At 48.5% G+C, this 27,237-nt stretch overlaps 5 protein-coding genes across 5 annotated transcripts; 3 read left to right on the forward strand and 2 right to left on the reverse strand.

The window, feature by feature from the left end:
* Positions 1 to 564: 564 nt before the first annotated feature.
* FSST1_004134 (PLK family serine/threonine-protein kinase) lies at positions 565 to 3,644 on the forward strand (the record flags this gene model as incomplete). The annotated part of the gene is made up of 4 exons (XM_083230281.1): positions 565 to 816; positions 872 to 1,320; positions 1,367 to 3,059; positions 3,108 to 3,644. 4 exons carry the CDS (start codon positions 565 to 567, stop codon positions 3,642 to 3,644), a joined length of 2,931 nt encoding a protein of 976 aa, XP_083087564.1.
* A 904-nt stretch (positions 3,645 to 4,548) lies between these two features.
* FSST1_004135 (chitin synthase CHS3) lies at positions 4,549 to 8,267 on the reverse strand (the record flags this gene model as incomplete). Its single annotated transcript, XM_083230282.1, has 2 exons — positions 4,549 to 4,985; positions 5,036 to 8,267. 2 exons carry the CDS (start codon positions 8,265 to 8,267, stop codon positions 4,549 to 4,551), a joined length of 3,669 nt encoding a protein of 1,222 aa, XP_083087565.1.
* Positions 8,268 to 13,575: 5,308 nt separating this feature from the next.
* Positions 13,576 to 15,789, forward strand: FSST1_004136 (SEL1-like repeat protein; the record flags this gene model as incomplete). Its single annotated transcript, XM_083230283.1, has 2 exons — positions 13,576 to 15,487; positions 15,542 to 15,789. The coding sequence occupies 2 exons, from the start codon at positions 13,576 to 13,578 to the stop codon at positions 15,787 to 15,789; spliced, it is 2,160 nt and encodes a 719-aa protein (XP_083087566.1).
* Positions 15,790 to 21,235: 5,446 nt separating this feature from the next.
* Positions 21,236 to 21,985, forward strand: FSST1_004137 (uncharacterized protein; the record flags this gene model as incomplete). Its single annotated transcript, XM_083230284.1, has 1 exon — positions 21,236 to 21,985. One exon carries the CDS (start codon positions 21,236 to 21,238, stop codon positions 21,983 to 21,985), a length of 750 nt encoding a protein of 249 aa, XP_083087567.1.
* Positions 21,986 to 23,717: 1,732 nt separating this feature from the next.
* Positions 23,718 to 26,836, reverse strand: FSST1_004138 (DNA-dependent ATPase FUN30; the record flags this gene model as incomplete). Its single annotated transcript, XM_083230285.1, has 2 exons — positions 23,718 to 24,883; positions 24,937 to 26,836. The coding sequence occupies 2 exons, from the start codon at positions 26,834 to 26,836 to the stop codon at positions 23,718 to 23,720; spliced, it is 3,066 nt and encodes a 1,021-aa protein (XP_083087568.1).
* Positions 26,837 to 27,237: the final 401 nt, after the last annotated feature.

Below are 27,237 nucleotides of genomic sequence, written 5' to 3' on the forward strand. Positions count from 1 at the left end.
GGTATACTTGGTTGTCAACGGCAACAGTCCTCTGAGAAAGTACACAAACTAACTCAACCGATTGTGGCTTCAGGACCTTTGACTTTTCTTCGTCCAGCTTCATGCTTCGGTTGCTTCTCGCAGATACTAACCCGCAGGCTTATAAAAGGCGTCGCCTCAGATTCATTATTGCTTAATGTCCTTTGTTCTGTTTTGCGAGCAGGCCAAGATCGTTCCTTACCTTGCATGTTGCCGTCGCGAGTCTTGTGAGTTTCATCCCCTTGTTCAGGCTTACTGTCACGTATCCATCACTCAGACCCATACACACAATTATCAAATCTAGTCTCGCTTTGCGCCCGTCGCTAATTGTCTCCTGTAGTCTGACGCTCGCGATTCCTCAACGCGGTTGCTAGCCTCACAACTTGCTCGTCACCCTGACCACGATTTATCGACGACCCTTTCAGCATCCGGCAACCAGTATCAGAGAGTGTCTTCATAGTAATGGCCCATAGGCTAGTGCCCCGAGGCGGCGTAGATCTAGACGCTTTGTCCCCAAGGGACGCCAACGTCCAACGCGTACCGAAAATGGCCGACATCAAAACGAAAACCGCTGCACAGCTCAAGGCTGTCAAGGAGAAGGAACACCCTCCTCCTCCCCCGACAGAAGTCCCAGAACCACCAAGTGCCGATCGACCTGATGGAGCAACCTACCAGGTTGGCAAGATACTTGGAAAGGGTGGATTTGCTGTTTGCTACAGCGGCCAGCTGCTCCCCACAAAGCAGCGATTTGCCCTCAAGATTGTCAAAAGCCACATGCCTCCCAAGATGGAGCAGAAGGTACGTGAAATAGGGTGGGAGGTGGAAGGCAAGCAGCTTAATCTAACGCGTCCAGTTTCAAACCGAGCTTCAAATCCATTCCAAGATGAAGCACAAGAATGTTGTCCAGTTTCTGCGGGCCTTCTCATACGAAAAGTGCACCTACCTGATTCTCGAATTGTGCCCCAATGGTTCCCTGATGGATATGGTGAAGCGAAGGAAAGGACTCACCGAGCCTGAGGTCCGCTTCTACTCGGTCCAAATCGCTGGCGCGATCAAGTATATGCACAACAAAGGCATCATTCACCGTGATCTCAAGATGGGAAACATCTTCCTTGACTCCCATATGAACGCAAAGATTGGCGATTTTGGACTTGCCGCTCTTCTAGTGACTGGTAGAGACATGCACACCATTCGTCGAACAACTCTATGTGGAACACCAAACTACATCGCTCCTGAAATTCTCGAGAAGGGAAAGAAGGGACACGACCACATGGTTGATATCTGGAGTTTGGGCATCATCATGTAAGACTAAAGGGTTCCTGATCGCGTACGAAGCTAACACTGCAAGGTTTGCCATGTTCACATCGAAACCACCCTTTCAATCTTCGACTACGGATGAAATTTACCGCCGAGCTCGAGAGAGGGATTATGATTGGCCGTCTGCAGAGACATCTCGAAGATACATTAGCCAAGAAGCTAAGGAGCTAGTTGCCAATATGCTTCAGGATGCTGAAAGTCGACCGGAACCGGAAGAGATCATTCAGCACCCTTTCTTCACCTGTGGCTATATGCCCACCGAAGCAGAGATGACTTCTCGGTTGAGGGAAGTTCCACCAGAGCGTGAAGAGTTCTACGCCACACGCATGAACAGCTCACTTCAAGCACAATCTTACAGAAATTTCAAGGATATGTGTCGGGACTGTGGCATTGGTCCTTTCGCCCCTGTACAGGTTGTTCACACGCAGACCTGGAAAGAAATGGCTGCCGAAGAGAAGGCTGGCTTGACTCCCTTGATTCCACTTGAGGAAGGCATTGTGTACAGACCCTTTGAAGAATGGCTCAAGGAACAACAGCAGATCAAGGCCAGGTATACAGCATCGATAGCGGCCCAGGCAAGCATCGCGACCGAGGATCCCTTGTCTACCAGCCAAAGAGCGCCAGTAGGCCTACTACGCCAACCACCTCAGAGCTTCGCTGCACAACAAAGATTGCAACACAGACCCGCCGGGCCTGCACCTCCTGCGAAGCCACGTCCAGCTCCGGAACCTGCCCTTTCGGCCTCTCAGAGCGTACGAACGAGGACACGGAGAGAGCTACCCCGCGAAGCCCCCCCGAGGGCAACCATCGAATCTGCTGGCAAAAGTCTGCGAACTTCTACTCGATCGGCACCTCCGGTCAGAGCAGCCTCTCAACAACCCCCAGAACGACACCTATCTGAGAGACCCACGCTTGACCGTCAGGCATCTGCTCCAGCGACTACCGCTCCTCCTGCGCCAGCCGCACCACCCAAGAAAGAGGCCAGTGGGATGCGCCCTGCAACATTATTTGGTGCATCTGAACGACAATCTAGAATTTCGGGTACCAAACCTGATATGATATTGGATCGTTTACGAGCACTTGACAAGGAACTGGAACGAGCTCTTAACTCGAGGTCGACTGCTATTGTCAAGTCGACGTCTGTCACACCGCCTCATCCTCATGTAGTCGTGAAGTGGGTTGACTACACCAACAAGTTCGGTCTGGGATATATCCTGAATGATGGTAGCGTTGGATGTATTCTTCGTGATATCCCTACTACGGAAAACGGCAAGGCAGCCTTGCTCCCTCCCGCCGGAGTGTTCATCCGTGGTGCAGAGAGGCACATTGTTCGACGTGAGGATGAGACTTACGAGGATAGAAGCCAACCTCTGCCCATGACCGAGCCTATCAAGTTCTTTGAGAACAACGGTGAAAGTGGACTTTCAGAAGTGGTTGTTTCTCCTGAGCAATTCCGCGTGTCGGTGAATGAGGATGGGACTGCTGGCAAAATGCAGCCGGGTAAAGACATCTTCCAACATCGAAAGCGCGAAAGAATTATCCTTTGGAAGAAGTTTGCCAACTATATGATTGCATATGGACGGGACGACGTTGCGCCCGTTGAAGAGACAGACCCAGCTGGCGCCATATCACCAGGACAAAAGGGCACAGTGGCTGAGTTGGTCACATTCTACCAGCGCTTTGGAGATGTTGGATGCTGGGTCTTCTGTGATGGACACCTCCAAGTAAGTGATGATGTATAAGAGAAATCCACAATGTACTAACCAGTGTAGTTCAACTTTCCCGACCACACAAAAATCGTTCTCGATGCTCAGGGACACTGGTGTCACTTCTGGCATCTCCCTCAGGATGCTGCGGAGAGACTTGCTGCAACCGGCACTATTGGTGCCGCTGCTCTTGATGACCGCGCGATGCTGTCTTATCCTTTGCAAACACTATTGAATTTCCATAAACCTTCAGCTACTCGTACTGCTAGTGTTCGTTCGGCCAAGGCGCCAGCGCGCACGCGTCTTGAAATTGCCCCAGAGTTGCAGGGCATTCCCGCTGCAAATGACTTTCGCAGGAAGATTTCATTCATAAGGGATGTAGTGAGGGAATGGGTCATGAACGGGGGCCTAGGAAACAGTCAAATGAGTCGAGAGTCTCGTCTCCGCTGGGGCGGGCACAGAGAAACTATCAGCAGCCACGCACCACAAAAGCATGTTTGGGTGACTGTTGGAGCTCGATGGGGTGATCAGCGAATTTCGACCTATGTCGATCCTCGCAAGCCTTGGGAACTAGGTGAAGATGTAGACCCATCCAAGAAGTGAAGGAGTCATGAAACGGCATGAGCAGAGCGAGGCGTTTGTTAATTTCTTGTTGATGACCATCATGAACAAATGATGCATTTCATGTAGGGTTACTGCACAGAGTCGTTTTGGTTTTCACGACCTGTAGGCGTTGCGCAACATGCATGGCGGATTGGAGTTTGGGTTTGGCCGAGTTTTCTTTTGCTTTGGGCCCAACCACTTTTAATGGCAACTGTTCCGGAAGTACTTTGGCATATGAAGATAGGGAGTTCAAGCATTTATCTATCTATTGTATAACAGTTATTCACCTTGTTTCGCGCAGGACTTGAATATGGTAACTAGTTTACCATCTTGCCATTCATCACTACCAATCCTCCGTCAACTCTGGTCTCTCTATATATCACTAGTGCCTACGACCACAACATTCATCTTGTAAGCAGCTTTCCAGGTGAGCGAGGATGTGCCCGTCATATTGCCATTGCAGAGATAGGGGAAAACACTCGACCAAACAACGTCGGTGAGAGATGCTCATCGGCGTCGCTGACTCAAGTTGTTCCTTATGAGATCCGAATGCAACAGTCAAGCCACAGAGTACGCACGACAAGGGCATTGCAATTATCCCAAAGCTGGCTTGTTCTACAAAAGTATCAGTGGTTGACTCAAACATAGGTATATCACACATAGAGTATTGTTTCTTTATTTTAAAACGATCAGATTCTCCTATTCACAGATAGCCGCTGTCATAACGCCTTCTCCAACTGAGTCTATACAAAAACAGATTCTATCACCGACGCTTAGGGCATCAAAACATAAACACTTCGCCTGAAGAATGTTACCCATTATTACAAATATGTGCGTGCATACCATCATCAAAAATACCCTTCGTTTTCAAAATGCCTAAATCCGTAGCCAAAGGCGTCCAGAACTAAGCATCAGAATAATACTCCTCGTTATATTGGTGACCTGGCGGGCTTGTCCAGGTTTGTCCACCACCCCCGATCACGTTCTCACGCGAGCCCCAGTAGCCACTTCTTGAACGCTTGTCGCGCTCAAACTCGGCCCATCGTTTCATAGTAATTTTGCTGCTGTCAAACTCACCCTCGTATTCAAGACCAGCCTTCTTGGTCTTTTCGCCAGCTGTCTTTCGAGTTTCACCCCAAGAAAAGTCATCGAACTTCCAGAACGCATAGGTGGGCAAGACAAAGTTCCAGATTGGCAGTGCAAGTAGGTAGATCAGCATCCATACAATGTAGGACCATGAGTGTGCTGTGATGATAACGAGAAGACCAGGGAGACCAAGAATCAGACCCAAAAGTACGAGAGGGATGATTTGGGGCGGTGAGTGGATAATCGAGGTAATAACTAGAACCTGTTAGTAACGCGAGAGAATAAGCAAAGGCTCATTTACTTACCAACATAGAAGGTGAACGCGATGGCAGCGGGCAGGACCAGAGTACCGACCAGTTCGACGAAAATGATAAATTGCATGGAGAAACAAAAGGTACCACAAAGATCACGGACTAGAACCAGCTCCATGAGGTTGTGAATAGTCGAGTTGATCCATCGACGTCTTTGAGAAAGGAGAACCATGAACTCATCGGGGACAGTTGTTTTGCATACGGCCTGTGGAATGAACACCTGCTTTCGCTTGGGGAATGTTCGGAGCATCAGAGTTGTCAGGAAGCGATCCTCACCCAGGAGATACAGATTCTTCTCGTGCAAGGTCTCGACCACGTTCTCAGAGTAATGCTCAACAATGTCGGGGTTGGCCAGGATGGGAACCCAATAGTTGTGGCCACCCTTGGGAGCCTTTATGCGATACATACAGAAACAACCGGGCAAGCAAGTGACACCACCAAAGACAGATTCGAAAGACTTGGCAAGATGATGGGAGACAAAGTACTCAAACACTTGGATGGCTGTGACCCAGCTGTCTCGTTTGTTGGCGATTTTGGTTTCGCCGCAAAGACCCATGATCTCAGGATCCTTGACCATAGCAGAGATCATGTGAGTCAAACTGTCCGGGAATACCTTGGTGTCGGCATCAACCATGAGGATAATTTCGTAGTAGTCTGGTGAAATGCCAGTCACCTTCCATAAGCCGTTAAACATTTCGTACTCGAGTTCTGTCATTCGCTCATCAAACATGACCTTTTGAAGAAACGACATGAGAATGATCTGACTGTCTCTCTTTCCACGGTTACCAGGCTTGGACTTGGTGGCTTCGTCGGGAGTTCCACACTTGACAACGACCATCATAGGCACGCGTTGTTGACGATCAGCAGGGATGCGAGAGTTATTGCCATAGTCATAGAAACCACAATAGATCTTAGCCATGTTGTGTCGCTTGGAACCACTGGCAACAGCCACGTATGAAAACGGCTCAACCATGTCAGGAGGAATAGAGTGATCCTTCAGCATACCCAAGCAAACGTCCGGCGTTGATACGGTCTCGCCTTGGCCCTTGATGATACCATCGCAAATAACGACGATGACCTTGTGACTGTTGGGGTAATCAGTGGTCGCAATCGAGTCCAGAGTAGTTCGGATGCCCTCTTCTCCTTCAGAGTACGCCGTGACCAAGCACATCGTATGAGCCAATGGGAAACCAAAAGGCATCCAGTCAGAAGGGGGTTGAGGAACCACTGCATCATGGATAAAGCCAGCAGGGCCGGGGCCGTCGGTAGATGTGCTTGAGTAGGGATCGGTACGAAGGAAGCTGGCGCGGCTGTCATTGCCCTGCTTGAACATGGAGTTTGGTGTGAGTAGTTGATTCGAGGTACTTTGGCTAGCCATGGTTGTTGGCATGCGTCGCCCGCCTTGCGATCTGATCTCGGGGCCACCAACAGATGAAAATCGAGAGGTAGTAGGGAGGAACGAAGCGCGCTTGCTGCTCCGGTCGGAGGATCCATAAACGGTGCTTCCGATATCACCAGGCAATCTGATAGGAGCGCGGTAAATATCCTCTGACCAATCCTCAATCTGCTTGTTGCGCTTTCTACGGTCGGAGCTCTGGGATGTCTTGGTTGGCGCATACTTCCGGCAAATGAACCATTGGAAGATGATGGCCAAGAAGAACCGAACACCAACAACCGATAGAATAAGAGCCAGCGCGCAGTAAAGAACAATCTTGGAGGCTATACAACCGATTGTCTCGGTGTCAACAGAGCCAACCTTGATGATCTCTTCGAAGCACTCAGCATACTTTTTGTCCGAGGAAGACTGGAACATGCGAGTGACATCACGGCCCCGAATAGCCTTGTTGACCGCCGAGTTCTTGTCTCGGAGGTCTTTGAAACGCTTGGGGATATCAACCTGACTCGAGTTGAACCAATTGAGGAGATTGAGATCAAGGACGTTGCCAGAGTAAACGATGAGGTTGCGAGAGTTGTTCTTTATGTCATCCCAGGTGAAGTAGACATCTGCAGCACCGCTCAAGTCGAGGTAGAATGCGTTTCTGGAGTCGAGGGTGGTGTGGCAACCATAGCCAGAATAATAGGGTGTGGTTGTGTTGACTTTGCTTGAGCCGTCCTGGTTAAAGGTTTTACAAGGAAAGTACCACGCCAGATCTCCATCGTCATTTGTAGGCACATCCGAATCTTTAGCAAGTGTAATCAGATCCTTGCACCGGCCATTGACGTTCTGGAACAAAAAGCTACCGTCTTTGCCCGCGTTCTTCTCTGGAAGATCGTAAAGAACGTTGGGGCCCAGCCCGTCGCCCCTGAGGGGCATGCCCTGTGCTGGAGGATGATGAGATTTGGACAAGTCGTAGGCCACACCATGAAAGATCATGTTGCCGCCATCAACCTTGTTGACCCGCAGTCGCTCCTGAGGAGCACCACAAACGGTGGCAGTGAATCCGAAAGTGAGGAAACCGACAATGGCCATAATGATGAGAATGATACTGATGAGACCCATCTTTTCACGCCAAGCCCGTTGCTGCGCCCTTGTTGGCATACCACAGCACTTCATGATGAAGCCAGGCGCCCAAAAGGTAACGATTGCGCAGTAAACATTCCAGAAAGTAGGTGGCCGAAGCTGCTCTTCGATTCGCTTGGGCGGCTTCGAATGGCGTCTCGACTTTCTCTTGATCTTACCTGACTTTGTGCGATCTGGGGTGGGAACAGCGGATGCAACAGCAGCGCTCTTCTCCTGCTCCCCACTAACATTTCGCCTTTGTCGAGGAGAACTGTCTGAGCCGCCCTCGTTGTAATTCGAGTTGGAATGCTCTGTTGATGCCTCAAAGTCCTCATAGATAGGGTCGTTTCCTGTTGATGATGGCAAGACATTCATATGAGCAGCGTGTTTGTGGTAATGGTAGTTCCGGTGGTCTCTGTCAATTCGGTTTCTCTCAGGGCGAATCAAACTTCGTTTCCGAGAAATAGGCTGTTCTGGACCGTCGCGGCGCGGCTGACCATCAGGGGATGTGGGCGACAGAGGCATGCTCTCTGTATTCGAATTAACACCGATAGACTCAGCGAAGGAGGAGCCGGATTTCCCACGTTGGTGTGAAGCCAGACTGTCTACTGCATGATAACCACCAGTCTCGATATCGACTGGTCTCGAGCGTCGCGATGGTGAGTTGCGGTAAACATTGCGCTGGTTGTAGGTCGGGTTTGCGCCCGGCCGTTCAGGAAGAGACATTACACTGACAGAATGATGTTAGAATAGGTTGAACCGCGAAGTCAAATGTAGGAGGCGTTATGAGGCCGAGCGCCTTTGAATTCGAGGGAGGAAATGAGCAATTATCGGTGAGGTTGCTGTCCATCAACAACAGAAAAGGGGAAACGCGACGATAAGAAGTTCAACGTCAAGTCAACATCAAAATCTGTTGTGTGTTCAAAGCAGACCAGAAAATGCAGAGCCGAGTTGTGATGAAACAAGTTCGATGAGAAGATCTGTTACTCACAGGAGTGTTGTGGTTGTTACAACAACCTCTCTTGAGGATTAGGTTTGAGTTGGGAGTATCCCTGTAAAACTGGGAAGGTCTCTTAGGAAACGAGCAAGGTGAAGAAGCACAGGGCACGCAGTGCCCGGCCGGATGTCGTAAGAGTCGAGTTGTCAATGCTCAGTGTGGAGAGAAAGTCATGGAGTCGAATGGGATTACAGCTGGATATACTTTTCATCCAGTCAAATCGAATGAAACAAAGACGGCAATGTTTGAATTAGATGAAAGTTGAGCGATGTCTGAACACTGGCGTGGAGCAGAGCAGAGCGAGCGAGCGAGAGTGATGGGGCGACCAGGGTTTTTCGGTCTCGGTAGAAAAGAGTACTGTCGCAGTGACTGCAGGGGACGACACTGAGCGATAAATGTCGTGATCAATGACGAGAGCGAGAGTTAGAGCGAAAGTGAATGCAAAATACAATGAGAAGCGACCGAGTCAACGTCCCTCGAGTGAAGACAACGACAACGAACGGTTGTGTCTGCACGGGTTTAGTTGAGTTGAGATGGGAAGAGAGAAAGTGAGCGAACGAGAGAAGGCGATTGAACGGCCAACGGTCTGTTGCTCCTTCCCTTGCCGTTAGTCTGGCTAATCTGGGTAAGAGGAAGCATGGGAAGGGGGCGGACGATGGCCAATTAGAGAATAGTCTTTCAATTGATGGTTGCACCAGTTGATGGCGCTAAGTTAAAATAGTCCGGGCATGTGGCCCCTTGGGCTTGGAGATTTGTAGGGGCTTTCTTTCCGTGGGTTAATGGCCTGGCGGTTGCCCCGGCAGCTCAATCACAATACTGAAAGAGTCTTCTGTTCCAAGGCAAGAACCCAGGCGATTTCTGTCCAAGTTTAGTACCTACCTACCTAGGTACCTAAGCTTCGAGTCTATTGTTTGGATACAACATACCTACCTAGTAAGTACTAAGGTATTATGGAGTTGCTTTGGTAAAGTATGACAGCCCTTTGTTATTATTGCCTACTATTTATTGAGTCAGGCTACATGATAGCAAAAGGAGATATATATAATAAATTGGTTGAGCAGGGTCACTTCCGAGTCCAGGGATTCAAGACCAACACTCGACTAACTCCGCCTGCAAACCCTTCACGATACTCAACCTAACTCTTGCATGCATTGCACGCACATACACACTAAAAGAATGGCATGCATCAACGTCATTCTGTATGGGTGCTCTGTCTGCGGTCAGGCTGCTCCATCCGCATCCACAGGAACAAGCTTCTAAAGATGCAAAGGCCAGGGGTCAGTGAACCAGCTATTGATTGCCATCTCGCTTGTCGAGCCGATCTGACCCTTCAGTCTAATTGCTCCGCATGTGTTTTTCCCTTGCTGATAAGCCAAGAAGAGTAGATAGGAGCGTCTCATCCTTTTCCATTCCAGCTTCCCTTCCTCTTCATATCGTGCAAAGAGTCTCACGCCGCATTTATGCATTATGCAAATAAGCAATAGAATGTCCAGTGGCTAGAACAGCCTAAATATATGTACAGATCAATAGTAGTATGTATGATTGATGAATCATTGCTGATCAACTTTACGTATTGCATGGTATGATTAGGAACGTTTATGTATTTTAGCTTATGATCTGCAGCGATGTTATGTATCTTGTTCTTTCTAATCTAAGATCTGGTTGACCAAAGGCTTGATTATTATCAACCTGCGATCATCAGAAGAAATAGTATCTGACTTTAAATGATCTCGTTCGGTTTCGTCAAATACTATGCATTTTCTCAATATACACATGGCGTTACCACGTGTTACCCGCAACATGAGTCTCGTACCGTTGAATCGGCTGCGGTTCCACTTCTGGGCTGTGAACTCAAAAGTTAATTGATGCGAGATATGCCATTGTGCGGTACGTGAACATACATACCACTGTGTGATAACTCAGCCAATTTGTACTACCGGAGTAGCATATCAATCAAACCAGAGCTCAGTTAACCCTCTGGATCTTATTCGATATGCATACAGCCAGGTGAGTTCGTGGATCTCCGGTAGTCGTGGAGTCCGAGATACGAGCAAGATCAACTGCATCATGTGGGCGTTCACACCACTAGCTTGCTATTTATTTATACGAGAAGTTTCGCAGAATGTTTGGAATCAAGACAGCGACGATACAACCAGACACACCGAGGCTGGATCCCATGGGAAGTCATGATCGCTCACATGGAAAGGGGCAATACCAATGTGTAAGATTTTCAGCATTGTTGCAGTACCATTATTGTCGTGGGGTTTCCAGGATTCAAAAGAGGCATGATCCCAGGGCCGAAAGTTACAAGTTTATAGCGGATGTAAGAGCTGCCTGCCACTGGATGGATTATTGGCAGGTGTTAAGGAAGCGAGAACTTATATATCTAGATTGAAACCTAGGTAGTTAAGTATGGTATACCAAATTGGAAACTCTGTCACCATTACCATCGCGAATGATCCTTTCGAGGGTTATCCGGATTGCAGATGTGGCTGGCTCGGGAGGGTGGGGCCGTCCGGCAGTCGATCTGAACGGCCCCGTCTGTTGAAACACTCTGAATTATAGGTGATCAACGAGCCTATAAAGCTTTCGGTGAATCTCGTCGCCCCCAAAGGCTTTGCGACATGAGGAATTAAAGCGTGATGTTCCACTAGTCAACCAACTACTACGTAGCAGGATTATAAAAGCCAATACATAGAGGCTTTGGTGTGTATAGAAAGGTACACAACATACTCATCTCGAGAAATGTACTCTGTAGTGCAGTTGATAATGGCTATGACAGGGATACCAAGGGCAGCTTCAGTCGTTCATAGGTACCTAGGACAGGAAACTATTGTAGGCCTCTTTGGCGCCAGAGCCGAACGACAACGTACCTCTGGATACAGAAATGGCCATCTCGAAAAAATGTTGGCTAATTTAACAAGGCGCTTGGCGCGTAGCAAACAGGAAGACGAGCCTGCGCCGCTAGAAAGCGCAGGGGTTGTCTGAAGTTGGGACAAACAAACGGTGACTTTTTTTGGTTTGCATTGGCCTTCGTCCTTCCGCGACAGTCTTGGGAAAACATTTCTCGTGTGCCTAGGTATTTGCAATACGTAGGATACCCGAGCCTGTGGACAAAGGAAAAGCAACAAGGGATTACGTCCAATCCGGTGGTGACAGCGGAGGAAATCTCCGATCTGCTTAGGTTGCTTCGTGCAAGCAAGTCATTGACTTGGGGGTGGTACAGTAGGTACTGTCTGTAGTTTGTGTGACGATGCCGACCTAGGTACGCCATGGTGGCTGCTCAGCCCTGCTAAGCGATTGCTGGAAGGATTCCAATCCTGCTTTGCATGCCCATTGTTGAGGCCATCCTGTTTTGTTCAACGCTTGCATACTTAAAATGATCAATACTATCTTTATACAGCTAGCTAATAACGCGTTATTTTATGCTAAAGTAATTTAAAACCAAACGCCAACATGTACGTATCTCTGCCTCTGGCGGTCAGGAAATAGGATCAAAATGTTTGGCCTGACCTAGTACCTAAAGGCTTGGCCTGGACCCTTGGATTGAGTTATTTACAGTCTTATACACCGCAATGGCGCTAAACATGTGCGACGTGCTGCACGACAGAGGCTGTTTCACGAATCGAATCGAAATCTCAATGCTTAGTTATCACTTGGAGACTCGTTCATTTCTCCTCTGATAAAACAAGTCCGTCAGTTCGTCATGCCGAGCCTTCTTGTAGCTAGTTGCCGCCATACTATCCCTTGGGGCCGCGTATTAGAATTGGAAAAGGGGGTGTGCACGACATCTGTTATTCTAGAAACGCGTAATGGCTGTGATGTAATTGTCTTTAAATTTGTAGAAGCGAAAGATTTTATATTGTTTTGAAGATGAAGATGTAAATATTTGAGTATAACAAGAGAGCCCTGAAGGCTGAAGAGCAAGGTACCTGAAAATCGACAGTAGTCCTTCCAAAGTGACATTCGATTAGAAATACCCCTGTTCCTTTCCAACTATTACCAGTTCAGCTGCCCACGCCAAAGTGTTGGCTTTCATTCTCTGACAGTAAGTAACTATGAGCCACTTCATTAGAAACCCACTGGTACTCTAATTCATGTCACATTATTCAATATTTCCGTTAAACCAAAATTCGGACATCAATTGTTCAAACATTCATTAGTTACAGTATAAACCCCAGACAAACAACTTAAACATATATGGGCCTCCGCTTCCACTGCTCCCTACGAGCCCACAGTAAGTTAAGCTAAACTCCAGTTGGCACTTGGACCTGGACCCTACCGCCTACCTACCTACCTAGGTACCTTTCACTACCATAACCACCAATATCCGGGCATCCTTCCGTCGGGCGGCGCAGCGCCCAGGTCGTAAAGGACCTTATTGGATCTCAGCCCAAGTCCACTCATCTTGTTGCTTGGAATTTCCCTCTCTTGCGTCCAAATATGGAACTAGTTAAGTCTTGGCCTTTCCCAGTCTTCTCTCTCCCTTCCATTCTTTCCATCAGAGAAGGGGTCAAAAAAAAGTGTGAAAGAGCCACAAACTCCTGTATTGTCGATTCTTCTCAGTGTCGTCCATCTTTCCCCAACTATCGTTCACTGCAACCACCCCTTGTCACAGCATAGCCAGTCGTTCGCTGATCCATTCTCTCTTTGCCCTACTGTCCCTTGTACCCGCTGTATCGCCGCGTTTCGGATCCCACCCAAATATCCTTCGTGCAGCATCTTCGGGCTCCATAACCGCTCCGTACGCTACCTGCGCTAAACCGTCAGTCACTGACTACAGAATACCATCGCTTCTCCCCTCCTCCACAGTCGTTATATTCGGTCGTCTCGTCTTTCTTTCCACGTCTTTGCATGTCGCAAGCCTCAGTCTTGCTGGGCTGATTTCATCGCAATTTTTGAATATACAACCATTATCGAGTTGCGTTCCACCGTCATCGCTGTCGAACTACAGCTTCACCTCGACATTCGTTCTAAAATATACCCAAAGTTGTGTTTGACTGCTTCGACACTGCCAACCCTCACATTCGCTTTATCATGGCAGCAGTTAACCCCCCATCGTCTGCTGCTGCGACTTCCCCCAACTACTACGAGTCGCTCTCAAGACCCTCTTCAAGACCGACCAGTGCATCTCGCCATAGCCCGGTTCGCATTCCCGATCTTGACCACGTCGAGAGTCCAAGACTACGCGATGGGCCAGTCTCTCCTGTTCGCGTGAACTTCCAGCAGGGAGACTGGGTGCAGCCTTCGAATGCTGATGTGGAATACACTCCGAAGCAACCCTTGAGGGGAGAGTTGGTCGACCGGACTCCTCATCCTCTTCCCTCACCCCCAGAAACAGCTCCTCCTCCACCACCGCAACACGGTCGTAGGTCGCAGCCGACGAGCCCTCGAGAATTACATGACGGAGCCTTCATGGCCGAATCCACTAAGACGACCCCGACAGAAAGAGTTCGTGGTCAGGATCAATACCGCAACAGTCGTGAATCAGATGAAACTGCGAGTTCAAACCCACAACAGGTCTCGATCGAGTCTTCGGCGACGACAAGTGCAAGCTCTCTTTCAGGTGTGAACGATAACATTGATGGCCGTGCATCGGGTGACTCCGCTGAAAGCTCCATTATTGAAGGCAACGTGCCTGAAGTGCCGCTCTTTCAGTACCACCATCAGAAAGACTACCCACCGAGTGCTCCCAACGTGGAAGCCGGCGGTTCTTCAACCCCTGAGCTGGCTGAGAGTGCTTCGAGTGTTGGCCGTCACCTTACTCCAAACCCGGGTAATCAGATGAGGACTTCCCTGCCTCGGCCACCGTCCTCATATTCCGTCTATTCTGACTCTCGTGGCCGTTCTCCAGGCCTGATCCCAGGTGGTCCTCAGTCACGTAAATCTCCTGATGTTAGACTGTCAACTTATGCAGAGTTGCTTAATGCCCCTTATCCTCAACAGGCTCCTGCGCCTCTGACTCCTGATAATTCAAATCTCCGAACTGTTATAGGCAACAATGCGTCTCTTCTCAGTACTCAAAAGACTTTGGATATGTATCGTGCAAACGTCAAAAAGACGAATGACTCTTCGATCCAGTACTCATTTGCCATCTTTCTGATTTCAACAGCTCAAGAACAAGGTTTGGACTTTTCGGAACCCAAGACTCGCAAGAACAGTCCAAAACCTCAAAAAGGACGTGACAGTCCAGCGGCAGAAGGTTCTGTCTCAAGTCCACAGGAGTTGGTTCGCGAAGCCCGACAAATTCTGCAACGTCTCGCTAGTGCTGGCTATCCTTTTGCTCAATACTATCTCGCAGACGGTTTCGCCTCTGGACTTTTCAACAAGGGTAAGGAGGACTATAACTCAGCCTTCCCCCTGTTTGTTTTGGCTGCGAAACATGGACATGCCGAATCTGGATATCGAACTGCGCTATGTTACGAGTTTGGTTGGGGCTGCCGAAAGGACCCTGCCAAGGCGGTACAGTTCTTGCGCACAGCTGCCTCGAAGCGACATCCCGGTGCCATGACGCGTCTGGGTAAGGCCTGTCTGTCTGGAGACCTTGGAGAAAAGCGCTATCGAGAAGGAATCAAGTGGATGAAGCTTGCTGCTGAAGCTGCTGATGTTCAATACAACTCGGCGCCATATCAACTTGGTTGCTTGTACGAGAATGGGTATGGTGCAGATATCTTCAAGGACGACAACCATGCTGCCGAGCTTTTTACACAAGCTGCTGAACTAGGACACCCTGAGGCCAGCTATCGGCTCGGCGATGCTTACGAGCATGGCTTGCTCAATTGCCCTCGAGATCCAGCTCTCAGCGTACACTTTTATACCGGTGCAGCTGAGCGGGGGCATGCTGGCGCCATGATGGGTTTGTGTGCGTGGTATATGGTCGGCGCTCCCCCAATCTTGGAAAAGGACGAAGAGGAGGCCTATGAGTGGGCGCGTCGATCTGCTGACTTGGGTGAGTCTTGTTTTAACATGAATACGAGAGATAAATTGGCTAATAAAGATACAGGTTTTGTCAAAGCACAATATGCCGTCGGTTACTTCACAGAGATGGGTATTGGATGTCGTCGCGACGTCCTAGAAGCCAATGTCTGGTATGTCAAGGCTGCGGATGCTGGTGAGGAGCGAGCCAAGCAGCGTTTGGCTATTATTCAAGCAGCCGTCAGCGGACAAGGCACTCCGATGGAGGTTGCTCCTCCGCGCAACGGAAAGATACAAAAGAACGGCAAAGACGACAAAGATTGCATCGTGATGTGATCAAAGTAGGCACGCGCTGGCCCGTTGTGGGTTTAATACGAAGGAAACACATAATCAACGACAATTACGCTTCTTAATGAAATGGCGGCCGAGCCGACCATCGGCTTCTGCCATGCCACTACCGGTGTCATCAACAACATACTGGTTGAGCATCGATTTCTTGTTCATCTTGGCATACGCTGCATTGTGTCACATTGGACTACGATCCATAAAGTCGTTTCTTTGCTTCATGTGGGGCTTTTTTTGGCATATATAATTTTATCCTGACAGCGAAATCTTTAGAATAATACCAGGCATGGGACAATGATATTTAATATGAGGGGGGTGGCAACTCACCCTCTCAGCTGATATCCTGTTGAGCATGAGTTTCATGATGCCATCGCGAGGAACGGTATTTAAGCTGTGGTTACGACGAGCATTTGTCAGTATGGCGAGCAAAGTGGAGTTGATGGCCTTATTGTGGTGGTATATTGTCTGGATTTTGGCGTCTGTAGGAGATACAGCTGGAATATAGTCATGACATAGTAATCAAGAACGTACGAGCTTGACACAAACCGCGCACGCTGAATGGTCATAAAACCCCCACCTCGTTGGTTGACTACTACTCCTTGAGGTTATGATCTAGGACAGTTGAAATGCAAGGGGTTCTGTCAGCGAATATTCATGAGACTATAGGGTATATCGGACTCAATAGATTTTACAACCGCAAAATGATATGGTTATTTCTCGACGATATAGCATATTCTACTTCCTATATTACTGTGTCTGTTATTTATTCACAGCATATATTAGAAGTGGCTTGATTACTCCAAACCCCAACACATCTGTGTTCTCCCTTGTGGTATATCGATTGCAACACACCATCAAGGACCATCCGAACTGACCCAAATGCATGAAAGAAAGAGAAACCCCTACATCTGTGATAACACTTACCCTATTGTTCTCCCTTATCGATTTTGGAACCACCTGACCACGTTCAGTTACCCGAGTCTACACATCATGCAAGGGACGAGCGACGGACTTGGACTAAGCTAGAGCATGGTGATCGTCTTGGCACGAATGGAGGACATTGTAGATATTGGCCAAGAGGCTTCCTAATCGATTTGAATTTAGGAGCATAAACGCATGTGATATGCGAGCTTGTTTGTGGAATAGCCTATATGCCCCGTTGGCTAATTATTGCTAGTTGGCTCCCTGGAGAATAACCAACCAAAGAGAATTCCACAAGATCCAGAAATAGATCAGCTCTAACTAGCAAAACAACACTCCCCTCTTTGCTGTCGACAAAATTTATTACAATTCAAGGTTTATATCCGTCGTGAGGGACTTTGATACTATGAATCCACTGAACAAAGGACCCGACAAAGGTTTCGATAGGGAGCCGGACCATTTCGCTTTCATTCATCCTCAGAACTCGGGAAGGGCGTTGCTAGTCAGGGCATGGTGGATCTAGATGCAGCAATCGACAAAGAAAAGTAAATGTTGATTACAAGGGAGAAGTTTCAACTTGAATCCCCCACTCGGTCGACTGAGCGGGAAGCGAGGGTCTTGATACTGAGACAATGAGCTGAACTGAGGGGTCCCTGGTGGGTTTACTACATTACTTCAAAGGGCGTTTTGTGTGTTTAGATGTCTCTCTATCTTGTGGAAGAACCTTAGTTCAATAGATAGCCTTGGAGCTATCATAACTTGAAAAGTAGGGATGAAAGGAGTGATCGAGTCTTGCGTTTAATAGAGGTCGTGAAACTACTACGCCTGGATAAAGTCCGGCAACTGTCATAGACTGACTGGATCATCCATAAGAAGTAAGAGAGGGGAACATGTGTGAGCGATATATTGGCTTGTCTCGTCTTGTGTGCTCTGGTTCCCTGCACAGGGATGTAGATGCAAACGCAGGACGATGTAATACCTTGCAACTGGACTCTGTCCAAGTTTCGGTAGCTGGATATGGAAGCAACTGAGATACCAGGTACTCTTGTGAATGTGACGCAATGTTCTATGAAGTTGGCCTTGATCAGCACAGGACCTGACACCGATATGTCATGGTTTCAACAATTATAATAACCAGAAACAAAGAGTAGGACAGGGCAGGACAGACCGTGAGAAAGAGCATCAACACACTGTAGATGTATCCCTGTTCAACCCCAAACCCTGCGCATACCCATGTCAAGAGCGTCAGGTACTTGATGTACGCTTAGACCACCATCGGAAGTGGTTGCGTGTCTCTCCACTTATACCCATAATTGCGTGTTCTTCCATTGGCCAGACTCGAAGATCGCGCATGTCTCAATTAACGCGATTTCGCGTCTAAGTCGTGATTTTCGAACCTCAAGCGCGTATATCTCGCGACTTTGTGCGGTAATCGCGCAGCGAGAGAAGAACACAACTACATTATGGGGCCAATGGCTGAGAGTATACGCAGCATGCGTGATAAAACGGGCGGTGAATGAGTTTCGAACCGAGGAATTGGCCTAGCTGCCAAGTTTCTGCTTCAAATAGTGCAAGTCATGTGGAACTATTTCTAAGAAGGCATACAAATGACTGGCAGGCGAACGAACACAAGAACCAAAAAGCGATTTGAAGAAGGAAATCAGTATCTCAACAGAGTGGTCAAATATTCGTTGGAGATTGAGGGGTAACCTCACCATCGCATACCACAGTCTGGTTCATCGATTAGGTATTCATAGTTGCTGGCCGTCGCAGCTTTCAAGATGGGTCCATTCAGCCAGCAAATCGTGCATGCCAACACTACACTGCCAAAGCGGGCAGCATGGAATAACAAAGAGCGGTAGAACTAGAATCAGGCATGACCTCACCTACCTGGTTGTAAAGGGTGTCACAAGCAAGGTCACGTCGGCACACTCCCACCTTTTTGATAATGAAAGAGTCAGGAAGAAGGGGTGGACGATGGTGTATGGCAACAAAGAAAGGTGTATGTAAAGTGATTCGGATCGATAACTGATTTGGTGCTGGATCCATGAAGCAGTCAACACCGTGTAAACCATCCGTCGTCATTCGTAAGCCCAATGTTCAGGTCCCTGCAGCACATCAATGTATGTAGCCATGGGGGAGAACTTGGGTGATGGTCCTAGCCCGTTCCGCGACGGCTCGCTCCTACCAGCCAAGGTAGCGTAGCAAGCGAGCGTAGTGTATCCCGTCACGGCTCGTGCGCCAACGGAGAGTTTCTGAGTGCAACTTGGTAATGAACTTGCTACTCTGCATTAGGAACTGCCTTTTGACTCGGGCTTGCCGACTGACAAAGTGCAACAATACCGACACATACTTGTTTTTGCATGGACGAATAAGCGCGAACTTTTGAGGTCGTCCATGTCTACACAACAAGCGAAAGGCCTCCAGTACACCTTGAACCAAGACAAGACAAGACAAAGTTTTTATCCACTGCGTAGGATTTAGAGAAGTTTACCCAATTCGATGCACGCAGTTCAAGCCAAATACTAGTCTAGTACGCAGTAGTACACAAAAGTCTGTAACTGGTGTGCCCGGCTTTGCATTGAACCCTCGTCCACGTGTGATGCACGCAATAGTATGTAGACTCATGTCTTGAGTCGGGCCCCCTAGGGCATCAAACCCAGTGTGGACAACAAGGGTGGCGGCGGAAACTGCACCTCGAACGAAGACTAGATACTAGGTAGTCAGTTGATTCTCCTAACTTAAGCGTGGTCTTGCAAGAGGGTCAACGTCGAACAAGCGAGGATGTGTTAAATTTCTCACTATGTTTGGTTGATTTGAACATGGTTGCATACGGTGTCTTGACTTTGATGGAATGGCTCAATTTGCTGATGCTGTTTTTCGCTTGCTTGGCCGGGCCGTTCGGTTGCTGCTTTATACATACTACCCAAGACTTTAGGGTATTTCGATGGTGATATGGTTGTCTCGGACATGGCCTGGTCATTTCGTGCATGATGATCGAAGGGATAGAGATGAAGGTTTATTGCTTTTAAATGATCAGAGGGAGAGACACGGATAAGAAGAAATAGGGTATGTGGAGTCAAGCCGTTTCCAAAGACATCAGAAAAGACAATACTTCTTCCAATAGATGGACAAAATGAAGGGATGTCGAGAGGGGGCAGGCACAGATCTACCCTGGACAATAATCAGAATCTGAAGGGTGGAAATGTCAATAGTGGGTTTCTCATGGCACATGTGGTGAGAGGAGATACGAGATAAACAAACGATTAGAAAGAAATAAAAAGGGAAAATATAAAGACATTGAATTATATCCTGCCTTGGTTGATAATGAGGCTACTGATGGACGGCCTATGACCTGGCATGAGGGTGTATGAAGGTTGAGGTTTAGGCTGCTTAAGATGTCTCAGATATATCTGTCTAATTGGGCAAAAAGTCGACAACTTCTTTCATACAGTGTAATAAGAGCAGGGATTTACGAACAAAGTATTAGTGTCAAGCAAGTGCTTCTTCACCTGCACTTGCAAGTTGCAACCAAGCAGGTACAAGTCAGGGCGGACATCTTTCTTTGTACTGCAAATCTCGGTACGTGCACCAACAACAACATCTGGAGGCTTCCCAAAATACTTTTTTTGGTCAAAGAATATTATTAGGCTACGACGATCAGGCGGCACGGGGCCATCTTTACTCTTGTGGCTTTACATACGGTTGCTGCACTGTATGTACTGTACCTTTACCGCTACTACAACAGTTGATGTTGTTACCGCTGCCACTTCAACGGCCACGACATAAGACGCAGCACAGGAAACCAAGGGTCCACGTCGTTGAGGTGGGCGTCTGTACTGAATCTGCACCCACACTCCCTTAGTGGATGTTCACTGAAGAAGTGGAGCAAAACTGCCCGACCAGACCCCAACTACGACTGCCTGCAGCTGCAGATGCAAGTGCGAGTGCATGTGCACTGTAAAATGTGGACTGTGAACTGTGGAGCTTTCACTAGGACCCTCCTTCCATCCTGGTCCTGTACAAGGTTCTTCTCGTCCACTTCCACATCCATATTAGGCCACTGAGTCCCCTGCCCCTTCCCATGCCATTCCAATGCCACTTGCCTGACCAACCCCCCGTTCATTCCAATTCCCACCATAACCACCGCATTTCCTACTCTTCACTCCGACAACAGACTCAGCTTCCTACTTACAACAAACATCAACACAAACACAAACACAAACACCTAAACACCTAAACACCGAATTATTTACATTCTTGAATCTGACAGTCGCATCGCAACTTCTTCAAACCTTATCAACCCGCTCTCAAAATCACCGTTTACAAACCTCGTCAAGACCCTAACCTACCTACCTACCTACCTGACGGGCTTTTGCGCCAGGCCGCGTCTTATCCTAGTCGTAGTCGCACCACACTCCAACCACCTGCTCATACACTTTTCACAAAACAACAACTGTTGCTGCCGTCAAATTTCGCATCAAACTTGGACTTTATACAACCTCAAATTGCAAACATGCTTCTTCCGTCTGCGCTACCTTGCGATGCGTCGCACTCGTCTCATTCCCGACTTCAACAATCTCTCTTCTCTCCTCCTGCAAGTCCCCCGGCTCCTTCGCACGGTTCTTTCGCCAACCTCATGACTACTTGCCGCTCTCTCCAATCGCTCTTATCAATGCCCGCGCCCATTGTTATCGACTCTTGTCATGCTCCTTACAATAACGCTCAACTACCAACTCCACCGCTCGCTCACGCAGCTCCTCCTCTGAAGTTGCGCCTGCGACCGCGCCCCCAACGCCGTGAGCCTGTCGGACCCAAGAAAGTCACAAAGCGCGCCGCACCACGCGCTGCCAACAAAAAACGCCGCGTTGCCGACGATGATATGGACCGCTGCTCATCAGCGAGCGACTCCGGTAGCGAATCACCGTCGCGTTGCTCTATGGAGCAAAGCGAACCTTCAACACCCAAGCGTACGCGCATCGCTCCCGAGCAGATGCCTCTTGGCCTTGAGCGTTCTGACTTCCATAACATGCATCTTCGACAAGGTGGTCACCTCCTCAACGAAGAGGACTCTGACGACGAGGACTGGAACGCCGAGGACGATCGCGTCCTCATTGAAATCGTATTGGAGAAGCTCAGGCTCTCAAAGGCAGAATGGCAAGATTGCGCCCGGAATCTCGGCCGCGATCGTCATGCTGTTGATCGTCGCTGGAAGACACTATTGCTCAATGGCGACGTTGGTCTCAAGTCACGACCAGGTCGCTAGGCAAACTCCACCAACCTTGCAAGCATCTTCTCACGTACATGATTTATAAATTTGATATTTAGCGAAAGCCTCAGCCGACCGTCATCGGTAGCGAGCATATATAAACTGGCGGCACTACAGAACAGGGGGCAATGGGTTGCCATTGGCGTTTGGGTATTGATTCCCATTTTTGTAATGATATCCACACGCGCAAAAAGCGTGTGTATTAAATCTTATGTTGCTTTTTCTGTCTTTATAGAACCAAGAACTGTAATTGGCTACCATAGATATCAACAATTTACAGACAGTAAACATCATTGCTTCACCTTCAACTGAATCTACGATCATCTCCTTATTCGAGTCTGTATCTATTCGGTTCATGCCAGTAACCAGCCAGTACAATTTGGTATTCGTCTTTCTGGTCAACCGTTGTGGAAAACTGTCAGGGTTCACCCCAACCACCTTATTTTGTCTCAACGGTTATCGAAGTGGCTGGATAATCAATGCGTAGTATCCGTAACCATGTAGAGTTCCCACAAAAGATATTTTGTTCGTGGAACCCCGTTAGGGTAGCATTGTCAACTTGCAGTCAATTGCAATCCAAGGCACAGTTGCGTGCCAAAGCCTAAGCATCATTGAATATTATACGCCATCCTATCATGAGACTGGGATCCTATCTAGTCTCTTCGTCTCACCCGACAATGAATCGTGTACTATGATCCCGCATCCATCTTCTATGATCCCCTCCATCACCCCCCATCGCCCATCCCGCATTCTAGCCCAGTCTGATATCAACCAAGCGCACGGCCAGTCCGAGCGATACCGTACGATACGCGAAGAAAGCATCCATATATCTGCGTAGCAACGATGCTAGTCTATCACATCAAAGCACGGGCATTGAGCACACAAAACAAAATCGCATATGCAAAAATGCTTTCTGTCCCAGTTTTCATCATCATCGCAGACGCCTTCTGGCCTCTGCACGTTTCATACTAAGAAAAGCTCAGTTGATAAACTTTGCGCTTGGGTTGTCAGTCCGAGTCAGGGTCCTTCCACTGACCTTCTGCCTCTGTTCGATCTCTGGACTTGACCTAGCGTGAGCCCGTACCGGGGAAAGGGACGGGCGCGGCGGCGGGCCGAGATGGGTGACGGAACCGTTGCTGGGTGACGCACAAGGTTTATTTGTTGTTGACTGCAACATGAAATTAGAACACCGTCTTGTTCTGAAAGTGTGTGAGGTGAAACCGGACTCGATCAACCCTCAATGCAAAGATAGTGCAGTTTCATAAAAATATAATATTTAATTTGATTTCACAGAGCAACCATTATGCCCTAATGCCTTGATTGTGACCTATCTATGAGACCATGCAATGGCATGTCATGTGCTTCTAAAATTCTGTAGCAAACCGTTGACGCACCCCCCTTGCTTCGCCTCGCGCCATGTATATCATTAATGTGGAATACTAACTTCGTACATAAACTTCTACTTCGCCGATCATGCCTTTCACCAAACCCCGAGACTCGGAACCACCAGTGGAGGTTACGGCACTCGTGGAAAAATAATAGCAAAACCGTCTGTGCCAGCCAACAATTAAAATGCAAAGTCGATGTGCGTATGAATGTGAGTCTTATACAACCGAACCGCCCTGCTATGCTGTGCAGAAAAAGAAAGCCTTGACAATGGTAATGGGCCGAATGGGAAATAAAACACGAAAAAAAGAGTATGAAGAAGCGCTTGCGACACTTATCCGTCCTAAGGAGGTGTCATCTGCTCCTCCATGAGCATTTTGCGGACCTCAGTCTCAAGTGTATGTTCTGCCAGAGCGGGGTCTTCATCCTCAACAGCTCCTGTGACCTTGTTGGCGAGCTCGATCTTTTTCTGGCATGCCTTGTAGATGAGCTCCTCGATGGTGTTGGTTGCGATGAGTCGGATGATTTCAACATCTCGTTTCTGGCCGAGACGATGAGCGCGATTCTCGGCTTGAATATCGTCCTGAGGATTGTCCGATTGGTCAAAAATGACGACCTTGTTGGCAGTTGTGAGGTTGATACCTGTGCCACCTGCTCCAGTAGTGAGCAAGAAGACGGGGATGCCAGGGTCCTCATTGAATTCGTCGATTAGTGTTTGCCGCTCTTCAACACTGGTGCTGCCCATCAGAACTCGATGCTGGATGTGTTGTTGAGCAAGAACCTCTTGCAGCAGTTCAATGACACGAGAGAACTTGCTGAAAACCAAAACTCGATCACCGTTCTCCTGATAGTGGTTGATCAGCTCCAATAGCTTCTTGACCTTGCCACTGTCCATTTCTGCCTCTGGAGGAATGTCAAACTTCCCGAGAAGTCCTGGGTAGTCACGGCACCAGAGATGGAGCCCAAAGTCAGAGGAATCTTTGAGTTCCTGAATGAGGTGCTTGATGTCTGGTTGACGCAGGTCGTCCTGTGAAACACTATTCATGAGGATCGTAGCCATCTGTTCAACCTTCTTATCGTTAAAGTGACGCCGAAATAGGAGCGGATGTAGAGCTGCCTTGCGAAGCTGCATCCAGCAATTGTTTTGATCGTTTCCACGGCCAAGAACCTTGGTTACCCGCTTGGATGGCTCTAGCTTGAACATCTCTTCGTACTCGGCGTACACTTGCTTTTGCTTCTCATCCAGGTCACAACGAACGACAGTGCAAACCTTGGGAGGCATGTCTGATAGGACCTGGTCTTTGCGACGCTGAAGGATGAAAGGCTCAAGAATAGTGCGAGCTCGCTTGACACGTTCGCTGTACAAAAAAGCACCGTTTGACACGTCTCGGATGGTGACTTTTTGACTGAAGATGTACTGAATCTGCTCCATACAGCCCTTAAATATCTCAGGATTGATAAAATTGAGAAGTGATGTCATCTCCAACAAGTTGTTCTGCACAGGAGTTCCTATGATATATTGTTAGCACTGGCCCCAGTGGAGGAAAATAACAGTAACATACCTGTAAGGAGCATCTTCCACGAAGCCGGAATACGACGAAGGTCTCTGTAAATTTTGGTCTGAGGGTTTTTCATCTTGTGACCTTCGTCAAAGATAGCAGCATTAAGTTCGATGGACTGCATAGCCTCAATGTCTGCTTCATTATTGATTTGAGAGTACGTCGCAAGAACGACATGGAATGCTTCAGGTTCTTGTTCAATCTCATACGCAATCTCAGCTCGCACCGCCTGAGAGCCTCGATATCCAATTACCGTCAGGTCGGGAGCAAACCTTTCAAACTCAACGAGCCAGTTGTTGTATGTACTGGGTGGAACGACGACCAGATTAGGCCAGGGCCGTCTTCCCTTATTGTTGCTGTTACTCTCTTCGTAATCTTGAACAAAGTGACTGATGAGTGAGATGACCTGGCAAGTTTTGCCCAAGCCCATTTCATCGGCGAGGATACAACCAATGTTGAACTTGTAGAGCAAGGACATCCAATTGAGACCGACAAGTTGGAAGGGCTTCATTTTGCAGTGTCCATCCATATACTTGGGCTGCTTAGCGATGGGTGGGCGTACGTATTTGGTCGCGCTTATGCTTGTGGGAGTAGGCGGAAGGTCCTCAGAGTCCTGTCGTTGTCCTCGCAGCTTGTCATGACCAAAAGTGTCAATGTCCCAGGTGTCAACCTGCTGCTTGATGGCTTTGGCGTCGCGCTCGCACTTGTCAACGACCTTGTCGATTGCTTCAACTGCATTAAGAAAAACTTCGACAGCATCGACCACATTCTCTCCAATGCTGATCTTGGAAGCCTTTTTCGCGCCCAGTTTCTTGCCAATAGTGACACGCCTGGCTTTTGAAATATCTTCAAAAGGTCGCTTCTCAATCATGCATGCAAGTTGATCCTCCTTCATACCTGTCATAGCCGCTAGTTCTTGGACAGTGCACGTGTTAAGGGAGGTCAGCACCCTATCGTCATCATCGTCGGAAGGATCTGGTGAGGCCTCGGCCTGATAGGTATCTTCCTTGTCATCGTCGATTAGGTTGATAACCAATGGATCGTCGCTCGAGGCATGTGCAGGCGCCGCAGGAGAAGAGGGGAATGGCGGTGACGATGGAATGGACTGCTGTCGAATACCTTGAACCAGTCGTCGCCGGGGCTTCTTCTCGGGGCTAGGGGATGCCGTGTGGGGAACAGAATTGCCCCGGCTGGATGTCGCTGATGTTTGTAAATCTCCCTTGCTGATCAGTCGCCTACCAGTCTTGGTCTTCACAGCCGGTCTAGGCTGAGATGCCTCACGCTCGAGGAAAGAAATTGTCTCGTCAAGATCGTTATTGCATGCACTCAAAGCTTCCTTGGCCTTGTGTGATGGAACCTTGTCTCCGAAGACATCGTATATCTGCCGGAGCTTTGTTATAACTGACTTCTGCTCGATCGCATCGGATTCGGGCCTGTAGGCGAATGCCGCCACATGTGCCTTAAACATTGTCGGTCGGATATCACCGCGGGGAGGTGTGAGATCATCTTCGTCGTCTGAGAGGAGACTGATAGGCTCTTGAGCCGGCCGCTTGTTGTTCATTGAGGGAAAAGTCCGCTGTGGTGGACGAAAGACCGTGCCAGCAGGGGCAAGCCGATTGCCTAGGGGTGTAGGCTTGGCCTGTTGAAAGGGCGAGGACGCAGGAACTTCGATTATACTGCTAGCAGGTGAGGATGACCGCATAGGCGCAAGTGTAGGTTTCTGAAGGACTTGTGTCGGCTGTGTTGTTTGTGGATCTCGTAAAAAGGCAGACGGAGAGCAGGGAATGGTATCTGCTAGCTCGTCGGCGTCGTTGTCGATGGTACTTGTGTTGCGAGCGAGCGATGGGGTGCGTGGTAGAGCGTTTGAGTGCCGCATTGGTAAGGGTGAAGAGCGTCGTGCCATATTGTAGTATTGTAAAATATGGGCATCCGCAACAATAGGGAGACGTTAGAAGCTAGCAGCGTTGAGGGCGGAGACCGTGATTGCAATTGAGCGGATCGACCGTTTGTTGGTTCTCTTCAGTTGCAATCAACGGACAATAGACCGCACTACCGGATGAAAGAGGAAGGGGGTCGTTGGCAGGGACCTAAAAGACTGTTTAAATTAGAGAAAAAGAAACAGAAAGGACTTTTAATTGAGTAAAGAGGCAGACGGTGCTTGCCAGTGCCACAGGAGGTTCCAATTCAAATCTCAGAGGGGCGTTTTCGAGGGTGGATATTTTTTGAAGTGACCCAACCGTCCAAACTCGCTTCGAGACGCGACCCGCATAAAATGAATCGCGAAATCACGTGAGACTCAAATGG

This window comes from Fusarium sambucinum, chromosome I (genome assembly GCF_050947815.1).
Source record: "Fusarium sambucinum isolate potato_lamoka chromosome I, whole genome shotgun sequence".
Lineage (NCBI taxonomy): Eukaryota > Fungi > Ascomycota > Sordariomycetes > Hypocreales > Nectriaceae > Fusarium > Fusarium sambucinum.